The sequence below is a fragment of the Otolemur garnettii genome, unplaced genomic scaffold (assembly GCF_000181295.1).
Source record: "Otolemur garnettii isolate 467f Iridium unplaced genomic scaffold, OtoGar3 scaffold00104, whole genome shotgun sequence".
Lineage (NCBI taxonomy): Eukaryota > Metazoa > Chordata > Mammalia > Primates > Galagidae > Otolemur > Otolemur garnettii.
Window position 1 is genome coordinate 4,961,701 of NW_003852499.1, and position 14,844 is coordinate 4,976,544.

The following is a 14,844-nucleotide window of genomic DNA, read 5'->3' on the forward strand; positions in this document are numbered from 1 at the left end:
AAAAAAAAAAAAAAAAAACAATACCTGCACTCAAATGTTTAGAGCAGCACAATTTATAATTGCAAAGATGTGGAAACATCCTGAGCCGTTGAATGGAGGTGTCTAAAGGCCTCTGACTGGAGAGCAGCTGTGATCCACCTCTGTGCTGCTGACACTGTCATCCAAACCTAGCCAAGATACCCCTCTAGTGCAGCCCTCCTTAGCTGTCCTTAGGAAGAAGTCATTCCATATCACAAAGAAGCCTGGGGATCTCCAGTGGTAGGTTAGGTGGAGATATGATGGTTCCCTCTCTTCCTGCACATTCTGTGCTTCCTGTGTGTCTCCAAGCAAGAGGAGTACTGCAGGTGGCATGGGTATTTCTGTTTCTGTTCTAGGTGATGTAGGTCTAGAACCCAAGTCTTGTGCTGCCCGGTTCAAGGCCCTTGCACCAGACCTAGATCTGCTAAGAGTATCAGCTAAGAGTATCGTCCAACAGCCCACACGCTTTCCTCTTCATCCCACAGCTGGGTCCCTTTGCACCTGCATCTGTGGGGCTCAGCACATCTGCATAGAGAGCCAATCCAGGGGAAGAGAAGAGGGGTATAAAGCCTAGGGGCAGAGGCATGGTAAGGACCAGGGCCTATGAAACCTTGGGCACCATGAGAAAATACAGAGCATGTGGACCCTCAAGAGCAAGAAGCAATGCCCATCTGCCTTCCCCTCCTACCTTCAATTTACAGATGGGGACACTGAGGCCTGAGATCGGAACTCAGACCCCTGTTCTCCCTGCTCAACACTCCTCCACTGGCTGACTCTGCCTCTGTTTTTGGTGGGGTGTGGGGTGGTGGTGTATGGCCATTAGACATGGTCACACTTGGTGGGAGTCACATTGTACCTCACTGAGCACCTGCACTATCTCTGACTCATTTTGTCCTCCCTAACTGGACAGGTAGGTCACCAGAGCCTGGAACTTTACAGAAAGAGCTCTGAGGTCCAAAAGGATGTCCCTGCTGTTGGGTAGACTCAAGGTGGGGAGAAATCTATAATCCGGGTGTGTGGTGCATTTGGGTCCCATGTGTCTCTCTTTCCCACTTGGCAGGACACGGAGAGGTTTCAGGCCCGCAGTCAGGAGCTGGAACAGAAACTGTTATCTAAGGAGCAGGAGCTGGAACAGCTCACCCAGAAGCAGAAAAGGGTATGTTGTTGGCAGTGTCCTCAGAGTACCTGGCTCTTTGCCCTGTTCTCTTCTCTGGCTCTTGCCCACTTTCCCTGCCATTCACTTAGGGATTTTTTTTTCAGATGAGAGGAACCATTTAGGTGTACAAAGGATAGCACTGAAAATCGCAAGTGATCCTGAGATAAAGCCTTTACTTCTCCAATGCCAGGTGTTAAACTTGGAAAAGTTGCCAAGCATTTCCCCACAAGGTATCTGCAAACATTTTCATTCAGTTATACCCAAGAGCCACCAGAAAGCCAAAACTTAATTTGTTTCCAGCCTCCTATATAAGAAAGGAGGGAAATGCTGAGGTTCAAGGGACATTGTCTACCCCTGATATTTGGGGGGAGACTGCAGACAAGTTTATTCCTTCCAGGATGACCATGGAAGTCTCCAGCTGGAAAAGCCCCTTCAAAGGTCAATCTCTCCCTCCCCTGTCTGCGCAAGACCTGGATGAAATTCATTGCCCTCTTTGATGACTGTCCTCATAACCTTGCAGAAAGAGTATAGACATCAGACACTCCTCTCTAATGTCCCTGAGCCTCCAGGAGGCAGGTTGGGTACTGAGCTCTGCAGGCCCGTGTCTCTGTGGTGGGAATGCTTGGCTAATTTTTGACCCCCCAAAATTGATCATCCAGGCAAACCTCCTATCAGCAGCCTCCTCTTCATAGCAAGGCTCGTGGATGAGAAAGGCCAGGATGCCACTGACCTCCTAATTTCTTTTGCCTGGTCTTGGAAGGAATCCAGCCCTGGACAGACTCAGACACATTGCTTCCATTTGAATAGACAGGGCTATTTTTAGGAACATGTCAAAATGTGCTTGATGACACCCCTGCTAAGACCAGAGACTGTTCCTCTGCTGCCATGACCCAAGCTTTGGATTGGGGTCTCTTTCCTTCCGTAGCAGGGTGATGTCGCACCGGAAACTGCCAGTTTCCTTTCCATTCCCCCCATCCCCAGTCACTCTCTCTTCTCCTACTCTCTCTCCTCCTCACTATTCTGCATTAAGTTCTTGCCAATTAGATTTATCCCTCAATGAATGACTGCCACTCGATTTAATTACTGCATGCCTGCTGATTACACAGGGGCCTCTTGAGAGTCACGTGCAATCCCTTGTTGTTGCTTCTTCCTCCCCTTACTGGCCACATTTATTAAACCAAATTTATTATGATATATGTACTTGGAGGGCTGAAAGCTCTGCAGAGCATAATCGCCAGCCAAGAAAAGCTTAAGTTATAAAAATGCAGGGACTTTAGTTGCTTTAGGGACATAGAAAAGGTCCATGTTCTGTTTGACCTGTTTTAGTATTCCCTAAGAATTTCCATGGCTTCTGGCAACCCTAAAATGCTTCTCTAGATTAAAAAAATTGGACTTATTTAGTTATAGGATAAAAGAGAATAAATAGACTTATCATCAGCATGCAAAATTGGGAAGGGTGGTTTTATGAAAAAAACCACTTAGCTATTCCCCATCTCCATCAAGGACCAAGGAAAAGTAATTGGATTAAAGGATAATAAGATAGATTGAGGTTAGGTTTCAAGACTATTCTGACTTTGGGATGGGAGACACAGATGCATTGTGGAATTTCCTTTGCTGGGTGATCTTTTTGTAGGGGGTGGCTCCTTCTAGACTGTTCGGTGGTCCTGTGTGGAAACAGGAGCAATGAGATGTGCTACAGAAGTATATATGAACAAATAAGGGAGCAGGAACATGCTGATTTGGGCTTGCAGGTGGTAAGAGGCAGCAGTGACAGTTCCTGCCCTCCACAGAGGGAGAGCAGGTGAGGCCAGGGCAGGCCAGCATGATGGCAGTGGTTGGTCTTCATTCCCTCTGCTCCCCATTTCTTCTCAGCTGGAAGGTCAGTGCACAGCCCTGCATAGTGACAAGCATGAAACTAAGGCCGAGAATACCAAGCTGAAGCTCACTAACCAGGAACTGGCCCGGGAGCTAGAGCGGACCTCCCGGGAGCTCCAGGAGGCTCAGCAGCAGCTGGAGGGCCTCCAGCAAGAGGCCTGCAAACTCCACCAGGAGAAGGAGATGTGAGTCCGGACTTTGTCCACCCCTGTGCTATCCTCCAGCCCCATTCTCCATTGTGAGCTATTCCCTTCCCTCTGGGAGACCCTGCAAAATGGAGAATTTGGGCTTATTGCTCTCTGAGACCCCTTCTAGTTAGTACTCTGCCAAGCATTGCTTAGGACTGGCAAGAAATGTGCCACCCTGTTCTTAGAAAATTTATTATGTGATTAGAAAGACATGTTATTCCACTAACAAATATGAGGCAGTCTCTTAAGCAGATGTGTTTGAGCAGACAGACCCTTGGTGACTGTCATAGAAAGCCTAGGTGGACTCTGGGAAACAGGAAGGCTTCAGAGGTCAGCATGCAATCTGATGGGGCGTGGGGCAGTGCCCTGGAATCTTCTCTGCAGCTCTGCCCATTTTCTTCACAAGCGTTACTCGGATTAGGCTGTGTGGGCCCAGTTGGGGAAACCCCACATCCCATAGGGTCTGACTTGCCAGTGAACTGCTTTTGATGTCCAGCCCTTGGGTTCAGCTTGCTAGGTAGAGGCATACCTGATGAAGACTCAAGACTGGGTCTGTACCTTGAGCTGGAGGAGTCACTGAGGAATCAGCCATTTATCTGGTCTTGGGAGTCTTAGGTTTGAAAACAAATGCACCCTGAGGCTCATGGCAGAATAACATCACTTGTTCATTTGCTCACTCATTCATCCATAGATTCATTAGCTTGTTCTTTTGACAAACATTTATTAAATTTTGTTTTGTGGTGTGCTAGGTACTGTGTTGGGCATTCAACATATCTCATGTGTGTAAATAATTCAATATCATCTCCTTTGACCTTTAAAGCATCCTGATAAGGCAGATACAGTTATTATCGACTCTATAGATGAGAAAACTGAGGTTGAGAGGTTCAAGTAACTGTCCCAAGATGCTAAGTCCTAGACACATTTTGCTGACTCCCTCCAGAGAATCATGAGCCAGCCAGAAAATATTTTCACAAGAGTAGAACTGGCCACCATTCACATACTCATCGATTCATGCACTCTCCATTCATTCATTTATTCTGCAAAAAGTAATTGTATGTCTGGTCCTGAAAGGTACCAGGTAGTACTTACTGCATGTCTGACATCAGGGGAAGAAGCAGTGTTACTTACCAGTGCTTAATGTTTGACAGATGTTAACTTTCCTCCTTCAAAAGTAAAAGAAAGCCCTAACTCAGTCTGATAACCAGCAAGACTTTGGTCCTTCCGTCTAAGTAAACTTAGTCTGCCAGTTTGGTTCATGTAAGGAGTCCTGTACCACTTGGGACAGATTGCCTGGTAAGAAAGGGAGAACATGTGATTGGATTGGGGATTTTACCCTAGTAAGATCTTTCCACCTTGAAAAAAAAAAAGTCTCCCCAAAAAACTGATACAAAACAAAACAAATCCCCTTCATTCCAATTCCTGGATGACCAGTTGTGGAAGGACAGTGTATTTCATTGTAAACAAGCAAAATCAGTTCCTCCTCATTGAGAACCGGTCAACAAGGTATAGGCACTTAACTTTACAAACAGAATTAAAGATTCGGGCTCTTAAAATTCAATCAAGTTCTAAAAGCAATAAACATCTGAAAGCACAAGCATTAGAACAGCAAATGGAAATAAACACCCAGTGCTGGAGTAGCACATCGCAGCACAAGGATTCAAAGCTTTCTGAAGTCTTATCTTAATTAACCAAGCCAAAGACACAATCTCTTGGGGCTGGGAATTGAAAAAGAGGGAGGGAAGAAGGGTTGGGAGGAAGAGAGAAATAAGAGTGCAGAGCCTTCATGACTTGTTTTCAAGAAGCTTACAGTATCTCAGTGAGCAGGATAGCACGCAGGGGCCCAGGACAGTGTGTCCTGTCCAGAGAGGCCAGGAGGGAAATGCAGCAACAGCTCAACTTCACAGATTGAGAGCACCTCAGTGCTCTGAGCCACCTCTCTCATTTAATACATGAAGAAACTGAAGCTTAGAGAGATGTAGGGAGTAGCCCAAAGCCACATAGTTAGATAGTGCCAGAAAACAGGGACAGAACCTAGTTCTCCCGCTGCTCCTGTGCTTCCTGAACTGTGCCCTGCTCCCTCTGCTGCTGCGGAGCTGTGGGGAGGGGAGAGGGTGGATCTAGGAGATAAACAGACTCAGTCATTTATCAGCAAAAATTCCGAACAGGCAAAATTAATTTTTCTGTTCTCTGAAGATGCACAAGGTAGGAGAACTAAGATTTAAAATGGGATAAAGAAAGAACTATCAATCAGGAGATAATATAAAGATAAAAGTCAGCTGAAAAACAGTACTTCTCTATTTATTTTTTAATTAACTTTGATTTTGAGTCAGTAGTTATGACGAGGCACAAAATTTGAAAGGAACAAAAGGACATATACTCAAAAGGCGGTCTGTCGTCCCAGCATTTGCCCAGTCTTGTCGCCCAGAAGCCGCCAGTCACAGTTTATTGTGGATCTTTCCAAAGTATACATGTGCATGGGTGTGCACGCACACACACACTCATAAGCACACCCACACACACGTGCACAGACACACATGCACACACACTATTTTCCTTGACAAAACACTAGCATACTGAGCATACGGTCCTGCATTTACCTTGAATTTGTCACCTGACAGCATGTCCTGCAAAGTGCTCCATAGCTCATCCCTCTCCTAAAGTCAAGGCCAATAGCTGTTCCTAAAGGTAACTGTGAAACTCTCACCAGTTACCACTCCAGAAACCCATCAGGTTTTTACCTTTCAGTTTACATATGACCCATGTATAGACTTTTTTTTAATGTATAGACTTATAGAACCTCTAGGTTAGAAGGAATTTGGAGGTCATTTACTCAAACACCCAAGAGTCATTTGTTTTTTTTCAGAAATGCCTTTCTTTTTCTTGACACAAATACATACATGGATACCTATACATATGTATGTATATACGTATCCACAAATATCCACGTAGACATGTTTCCTGGACAAATAGATAGATCACTTGTATTTGCATACATATCAGTGTATCACAAATACACCATGTAAAACACAGTATGTGTGTGTGTGTGTGTGTGTGTGCAGTGCCAGTGGTCAGCTGGTGCTGTGTAGGCAAGGGAAGTGGAGAAGACCCACAAGGTAGGGGCTGGCTGCTCAGTCAAGCACTGTGTGAAACCTGGACTGTAGTCCCCAGCGAATGATTCTCCTCAGCAGAGCAAAGCTGTATACTCCCACCGCTCCCAGAGAGAAGCAGGATGCAGGGTGGGCTGGAGCTGCCTAAGGCACAGTGCAGGGGACCTCCAGCCCCCAGCAGGGCACTCACCCAGCGCTTATCAGAGTCCTAGACAGGAGCCTGGGGACCCAGTTTGGGTAATGGAAAATACATTGTTTTCCTCAAGTTGAAATTAAATATAATTGGTAATAAAATGTTAGGAATTTGCAGCTCTGCAGGAGCCAGAGAACTTTTGTTGCTTAATTAGGATTGTCTGAGGTGAACTTAGAATTTGATTCAGCCTGTTATTGCCATAAATTGACTTTATAATTATTCTATGAAGAGGGAGAAAAAAGAAACACAGATAGCATTTAAGGAATCAGGTTGTTAGGATCTTGCCAAGAGAGTCCCATGGACCCAGCATGCTGCTTCTGTTTACACCTGCTCGGTGATGGGGTCACTGGAGTGGCAGAAGGGGGGCCGCCCTTGCCCAGCCTGGTGTCTGCACCCAGGACAGCCCATGGAAAGGTACAGAGCGATCAGAGTGCACAGTGTTGTCTACACTAAAAGCTACGCTGTGGTTTAGAAATGTGGGCCTAGGGACCCTTTACAGTAAGATTGGAGGGTGATTTTGAAATTTCTAAAGCATGGTATAGACAGAGCACAGAGGAAAAGATGAAGACAGAATTGTGCAGTTAAGCAAGTTTCCTGGCTCACCTAATTCTACTTTTTTTTTCTTTCATTTCTTCTCTGAGTGGTGCTGATGACCATTCCCACTCACACCCACCTACTTGCCTTTCTTCCTTCCTGCTTCCCTCCTCCCTGCCTCCCTTTCTCCCGTCTTCCCTCCTCCTCGGCTCCTTGACTCCCTCTCTCTTCTTTTCTCCTGTCACTGTTTGCTGACTCTGTAGCAGGCCCTGTGTTGAGGACACAGTTATAAACAAGTCAGGCACGGCCCCTGCGTCCCCATCTCAGTTTCCCTCAGTCACCCTGTGTGTGCCATGGCCTCTCTGCTTCTCTCTTTCCTTCCTCAAATTCCTGATGCAATTGATATGTTCACACCCTGATATAAACTATTAGAATTGACTGATTCATTTGTTCATCCTATTGTTGCATTAGAGCCAGAGAGGTGAAATCCTAAGTCAAAGAAATGAATGCACAACAGTGGAAATTCCGATCTGGAAACAGATGGGAGACTTTAGGGGGAAGGTGGGAAAGGGGAAATGACTTCTTCCAGAGCTCCTGAAAACAACTGAACAAGCATCTTCCCAGCTACCATAAGATGTTTTTTGGTTTTGTTTTTGTCTTCGTGAGAGCAAGGCAAGGTCACTCTTCTGGCATCTAGGATGCTACCAAATTGAAAAGGGGGACATAATTAAAGTTCTGTTCTCCTCTTCCAGGATCCAGCTGGAGAAAAATACTGATTCTAATTCCCTGAAGTCTGGGCAGGGCAGAGGGGTTGGTACGGTCATCATCCAGCTATACCCCAGGCGGCATGTGGAAGTAGCTGTGGGATGCATGGGCTTTGGAGGTGTAGGCGAGGACCATGGCTCAGTCTCAAATTGTCTGTGTGACCTGGGAAGTGTCGTGGAGCTTCTTTGACTCCAGGCTCTGTAACAGGGATAATTTTACCTCCCAAGAAGGGCGTCTGTGATGACTGAAATAGTGGCTCTAAGCACCTGCGTGCAAGGGGGCTGCTCTCCGGGGGAAGGCCACTTTCCCCCTTTCCCTCTGTCCTCCGTGAGCCTCTCCTGCTGGCTTCAAGCATAAGGGTCCCAGGCATCGGACCACCTGGTGCCTCACCCCGCTCACCTGGCTGTGTTTGTCTCCTCCTCAGGGAGGTGTACCGCGTCACGGAGAGCATGCAGCGGGAGAAGGCCGGGCTCCTGAAGCAGCTGGACTTCCTAAGGTGCGTGGGTCAGCCCTGGAAGAGTTACGAGGCCGCTTCCTAGAAGCCCAGGGTTGAAAGGGCTGGTCTGAGAGTGTCTTTCTCTGCCTACATGCAGGTACTGGAAAAACGTAGCTGCTGAGAGGGCCCTTATTCCCTTGGTCCTAAAGTAGTGCTCAGAGCCCTGATTACCCACCTCCTCCTTCTCCTCCTCCTCCTGCGTAAGCTCTGCCTCACTTGTACTTAACGTCTCTCACAGTACTGTGCCTGGTACTCACTCAAGAGGAGTGAAGGTTGAGTCATTGCCCATATAACCTATCCAGATAAGTTATCTCTTTCATCTTCAACAAACTGTTAAGAAGCGCCATTGTTAATACAGGAATGAACTGATGAGGAAGTAGATGTTAGAGAAGTGAAGTAATTTGCCACCCGTGACACAGCTACTCACTGATGGAGCCAGAACTGAGATCCGTATCTGGCTGATTCCTTTCGCTTGGCCATATTCCCTTCATGTTCGTTGAATGGGGAGTGGCGTCACCAACAGAGCACCAAGAATGGAGTTTCTTCAGCCTTCTGAAACTCACTGCAACAAACTCACCAAAGTCCGCTGGTCTAGAATGGACTCCCCAAGCAAACCTGTGTGGGGAAAGATGGAATTTCAGTCCTGCCTCGGAGGTGTCTAGGTGACTGTGCTGGCTGCCTGCTGCATACCTCTTGGGGAATAGGACTGGAACAGAAGGACTTTGGGATCTGCTTTTTAAAAGACATGTGGTTTTGAATCACTTCCCAGCCACCTTAAGACGTTTTTTGGTTTTGTTTTTGTCTTCATGAGAGCAAGGCAAGGTCACTCTTCTGGCATCTAGGATGCTACCAAATTGAAAAGTACTGCAGCCAGAATGCCTTTCACATTGACTGAACTCAGCTGTGATTCAGGCGGGACCCCAGAGCGGAGAGATGCAAGGGAGTGCATCTCCAGCCCAGCGCTGATCCATTTGAGAGAAGGTCTTGATTCTTCGGAAGGCTTTAGTCAGAGGAAGAGAACAAGATGTACAAGGACAAGTTTTTGAGTCTTTTCTTCTTTTTTTCTATTGTATTTAGAAAAAAAAGTTAAAAGGCAGATCCAAAGAGAATGAGCAAGGGAGAATAGCAAGGCAGCTTTCTGTAAATCCTACAGGTCTTCTTAATGGATACCAGCACCTGTGCAGAATCACATGCCTGAGGCCCCTCTGTGCCGTAGATTGTGGGGTTACCAAGCCTGAGCCCTGCCAGCTGCTGAAAGCTGAGAGGTAGAGGGAAGGCCCTGCAGCAGATCAAGGGAGCGATGATACTGGGTTGGGGTGGGGAGGGTAGTGAGCAGGTAGAAGGAGGTGCGAGGGGGACGGTGGTGGGATCAGGGCAATGGTGGGATTGAGGAGGGTTGCCATCCTACCACAAAGGAGGGTAAACAGAATCAATTTGGAACACTCAGCAAGGAATGTGCACTCTGGAGCCGGATCTAGTTCAAGACCCAGCACTGCCCCTCCTTAGCTTGTGTGACCTTGGGTGGTTGACATACCCAATTTGAAACCTAGTTTTCTCAAATCCATGCCCAAGGCACTCACTTCTGTAGTCTCCTCCTTCTTCAAACTTCCTCCTTTTCCATCCTCACGCTTGGCTCCAGTGTCACAGAGACAGCCAGAGCCCCTACCCAGGCTCCTGGCAGTGTGCCCCTCTGTGTCTGTGTCTCTGCCCTCTTCTCTGCTGGGGTGATGCCCTCTACAGGCTCCTGGCAGTGGCCAGCCCCATCCCCACTGTTCCCAGCTATCCTTCTGGAAGGAGATCCATGCCCTTTTGCCCCCTCAGGGACTTTTTGTCCTCTCTCCTCCACTGTCAGTTTCGTCTCCATTGCAGAGACCTACACGTTTACTCTAATATTCCCCGTCTAACATCTCTGGGCCTCACTGCCCCATCCACCTGCTTGCTATTTCTTTCGTCCCTTTACAACAAAAACTATCCAAAACAGTTGTTCACACCCACTGTCGCCACTCCTTTCCTGACATTCTCAACCCGCCAGTCAGGCTTTTTCCACCACCATTCCATGAAAATAGTTTCTGTCCAGGTCACCCATGACCTCCATGTTGCTAAAACGATTGGGTGAGTCTCAGAGCCCACCCTTGTCCCCAGCAATCCATTCTGAGCACCACATCTAGAGGGATACTTTGAAAACTGGAGTCAGGTCTCGACCTGCCTCCATCTCCCACTCATCCATCCCCACCTACATATCTCATTTGGAATACAAATCTAAGTTTGTACGGTGGCCCATAAGACTGTGAAGGGACAGGTCCCCACGCAGCTGGATTTTTTCTCTGATCTCATCTCGTGACTGCTCTCCCTTTGAGCACTCTTCTGCTGCCTCCTCTCTGTGCTTCTCACACATACCAGGTATGTCCCAACTCGAGGCTTTGCCCTTGCTGTCTCCTCTGCCTGAAATGCTCTCCCCGAGACCCGTGATCTCCCCCTGTCCAAGTCTGCTCAGATGCTGCCTGGTCAGTGAGGCCTTCAAACCAATCTGAGTGAAATGCCACTAGACCTTTGGGCTCTCCTTATTCCACTTTTTGCTTCATTTTCTCAACATAATTATCCACCACACACACTCACTAAAATATGAGTTCCCTGAGGTGGGAAATATTTGTTCCATTCAGTGTGACCTTGACAGCTATAACACTAGAACAATGCCTGGTATGTAGCAGGGGCTCAGAAGACATTTGAGAGGATGCATGTGTGAATGAATGACTGGGTCACAGAGTAGGCACCACCCCACCCCACCCCACCCCCAGTGACTGCAGAGGTTGCGAATGATCCTGAAACCTGTGGGTGTTAGGGGGTGCTTCAATCTGTCCCCAGCCTCTGAGTTGATTTACATACAAACGCTCCTCTGCCCTTAGTCTCATCCCTAAGGGAAGAGAGTCCACGTACTCCCTGGGCATTTTCCACCAAGCCTTTCCCTGTACCCATCTGACTAGCAAATCGGCTGCTGTTGGATCTGTCCACTGCTGACCCCATGTTTGAATAGATTTCTCTTTGTCATCCACAGGGAAAGGAACAAGCACCTTCAGGATGAACGGGACATATGTTTTCAGGTATTTGGCTGGTTCTCCCTTACCTAGAGTGGGGAAGACAAGGACTGTGGTCCCAGGGACAGCCAGATCCATGCTGGGATTGGCCCAAGAATGTCCTAACCCTTGGGTTCTGTTTAGGCAGGACAATAGCATACGACTTTCTTTTTTCAAATAATAAAAATGCAGGGTGGCCTCCTAGGTAATAGTGTGTTGATTTTCAATGGAGTAGCATACTTTCCGTTTGGCACAACAAGACAAAAATATTTGGGAGGGCCACACACTTCTTGGATGCAGAAATGATAGTTGTATCCATGAGATGGCGCAGTTGAAATGTCATTATCACTTTTAAATCGAAGTGCTCACAGTTTTCTTCTTCATTTAAATTTCTTGAAAATTTTGCATTTTTACACCATCATAGAACAAGTTAAAAAATGTGTATTTTGCTATTTACATAGTTGACTTTATGAACATTTTTTTCTGCCCTATGGGGAGCCCTCGTCCTCCATACCTGAGCACTGCGTCTATATACTTTCCAAATAGTGTGTTTCACTGTGGGCCACATTAAACAAAACCCAGGATTCCACGTTGCCTTGCTCACTCTCCCCTTTAAAGAGGATCCTCTGAAAGGGAGATGGAGGCAGGATTGATTGGTATAACTTCCTAACTGTCAGGATTGTCACACCATGAATTTCATACATGTCCAGGGCAAGCCCTTAGCCGCATGGACCATGACCCCAGCTGTCACATGAGGAAAGGGAATTCCTGGCATAGGCACAGAGAGAGAGAGAGATTTTGGAGAAAAATTATTGGAAAGAGAGTGATGTGCCTGGGACCCTTAGCTGAACAATGACCTAAAATAGTCAGAGAAGGGAGCTGGCTTACCGGATTAGGTCCCATCTGGTTTAGAACTGCTGAGCCCTGAGGGACCCTGTTCTAGCATCATGTATTTTATGTCCCTGACTGGCAGCAAGCATCTCTTCCACCCACCTCTGTGTGCTATTAGAGCAAGACATAAGCCTACACATGTTTGTTTGATGGTGATAATGGTTATAATTGTTTTAGAAGTAACACGGAATTTATTTTAAAACTCCCAGCCAAATATCACCCTAATGCCTTCACCTCTATTCCCTTCACCTGCTGAACTCACTCTGCTTTGAAAGGGGGATGGAAGTAAGAACTGTAATGAGGAATCAAAGATCATGCTGATGCTGAATCATAATTAATTTGAATCATTGTAGCCACGTACCTTCAGGGGCTCTGGGAGCGCTTGCAGCTCCTCCTCCCCTCATTAAGCATCATTAGGAATCATGGGATGGCTGATTATGAGAGCTTCTTCCTGTGATCTAACTCCCCCTCATCGCCTAGAAGACATCTGTTAGGGAGCATTGAGTTCCCACTGCCTGAGTTCTCAGATACAGATGTTTGAGCAATTTACCTACACCCAGCCTACTTCCACGAAAGTTCTGAATTACCTCGGGCTAGCTCAGGAGGTAGGGACAGGGCACTGGGCTAATTGATCCAGGGACTGGGCTGGTCCCTTTCTTATTACATCAGGGCTCTGGAAATACAGACGGATTAGACCCCCACAGGAGAGTAACATGAAAGATGCACAGAAGCGTTTTATACCCATACATATTTCTCCTAGGTGTTAAACATTTCTCTCTTCTTCTTTCTCCTCTTGCAAATTATCAGTGCTCATATAGAGAAAAACATGGTGGAGCCCAAGCACTAAACTGTGCCTTCATTTGATTAGATTATGGGAAAGGCACAGAGGGATTCTGGTGAGGGATGATGGCAAAGGGGAAGAGTAGGTAAAGGTTAATAGGGGAAGGCTAACAGAACACTGCTCTCTTACTTCAAAGGCTGTTTACAGCCTGACCTGTGAGGTGGGAGCAATGTTTCTGCTCAAACATGAAGGTGAATCAGCAGGCGTGGATCTGAGGGCATTTTGTGTTTCTACAGAAAGATAAGGCAGCCAAGGCAAACACAGCTGCTTCCAAGGCAAGCTGGAAAAGGAGATCTGGCTCTGTGATAGGCAAATATATGGACAGCAGAGGGATTCTTAGAAGGTAAGTCTTTATTCACTGGTTCATGCGTTCATGCGGTTCATTCATCTCACGCTCAGGGGGAGCCCACTCTGGGATCAGGCTTGGTGCATGCTGGCCTTTTGAGATGTGCCTCTGCTGAGGAAGCTGAGATCAGCTGCACCCGCTCCCCTGAGTCTTGGAGGGCACGCCTCTCCTTTTTCTGACATCTAAGCCAGAGGTGGACTGTGCAGAACAAACCCCTAGGGCAGCCATTATCTTCCGAGAGGAAGGGACTGCAGAGGGGTGCTGTGGGTCAGCAGAGGAGAGAGAGAAGGAGTAGGGTCAAGGGAGAGAGAAGTGGAGGGCATGGCTGGACAATGTTCTGTTGTCTGCAGGGCAGGATGGACGTGCTTGGTTTTATAGGAACATGACTGCATAGGCTATGAAGGTTAATTAAAGTGTCATATGCAGTCACCAATAATTGAACTCCTTTGGTAGACAAGACTGGGGCCTGTGCTTGACAGATCATTTCAGCAATTCATATTTCATTAACTGAAAGATAGCATCTTTTCTTTGCTGTTGGACAGCACATGATTGAGTTTGCATACCCAAAGAGGTAGCTTATTGCTCATTTGGACACAGGACAGTCCCCTGGCCCCTCTTCATTTTGGCAGGTGCTCTATCCACATAGATGGGCACAGAGAGGGGCATCCAGGTCCTTCAGTATTAGACTTATGGAGAAAGTTGTGTAAACTTGCTCATGAGGAGACCCTGAAGGCCGCAAGTGTAACATAGGAAGACACATAGAGGGAAAGAGACTCTAGGGATGTCAATCAGCTCATCAGTAAAATCTTCGGGCCTGAGCATCATGAATTCCTTTACTAAATAGCTGAGTAATGAGATACAATTGGAGAGCTGAATTTCTGCGATAGTACCTGGCCTGTTGATTCCTTAGGACTGAATATATTCATTGACTGATTGATTCAACAGCATTGCTGATTACCTACTCTGTACCAGACATTCTTTTGAGTTCTTTGAAGGCTCTGAAGATAAATTAGACACAGATGATACCAGTAATATCCAAATTATTAAAAGCTCACTTAATAAATATTTATTGGGTATCTACCATGTGCGAGGTACTGTGCTGTGCTGACATCCAGTGGTGGACAAAATAGACCTATTTCCGTCTCTCGGGGCTCATAGTTGAGCAGGGGAAGCCACACGTTATGAACCCAGAATTCTAATACTGACTTTGGCAAAAGTAGCTGCTCTCTCTACTGCTGGCGGAGACCACTTGGTTGTAAAACCACAAATGAACTTAGTCGTACTAAGATGAGGGTGTTACAGGATGTCAGTAGCGCTTGAGAATTTCCCCCAATAAAAAGCTTTTTCCAAGAAATGCTTCCTT

The 14,844-nt window shown here is 46.8% G+C and overlaps 1 protein-coding gene across 2 annotated transcripts in view; it reads left to right on the top strand.

Moving 5' to 3' along the window:
- The window catches only part of CRACR2A (calcium release activated channel regulator 2A), a 121,389-nt gene that overhangs the window by 83,011 nt on the left and 23,534 nt on the right, over positions 1-14,844 (top strand). For both annotated transcript variants that reach the window (XM_023517072.1, XM_003796430.2), the window contains exons 7-11: positions 1,079-1,174; positions 3,047-3,234; positions 8,261-8,332; positions 11,385-11,430; positions 13,372-13,478. In XM_023517072.1, coding sequence (XP_023372840.1) covers positions 1,079-1,174; positions 3,047-3,234; positions 8,261-8,332; positions 11,385-11,430; positions 13,372-13,478 — 509 coding nt within the window. The remainder of the gene's footprint in view (positions 1-1,078; positions 1,175-3,046; positions 3,235-8,260; positions 8,333-11,384; positions 11,431-13,371; positions 13,479-14,844) is intronic.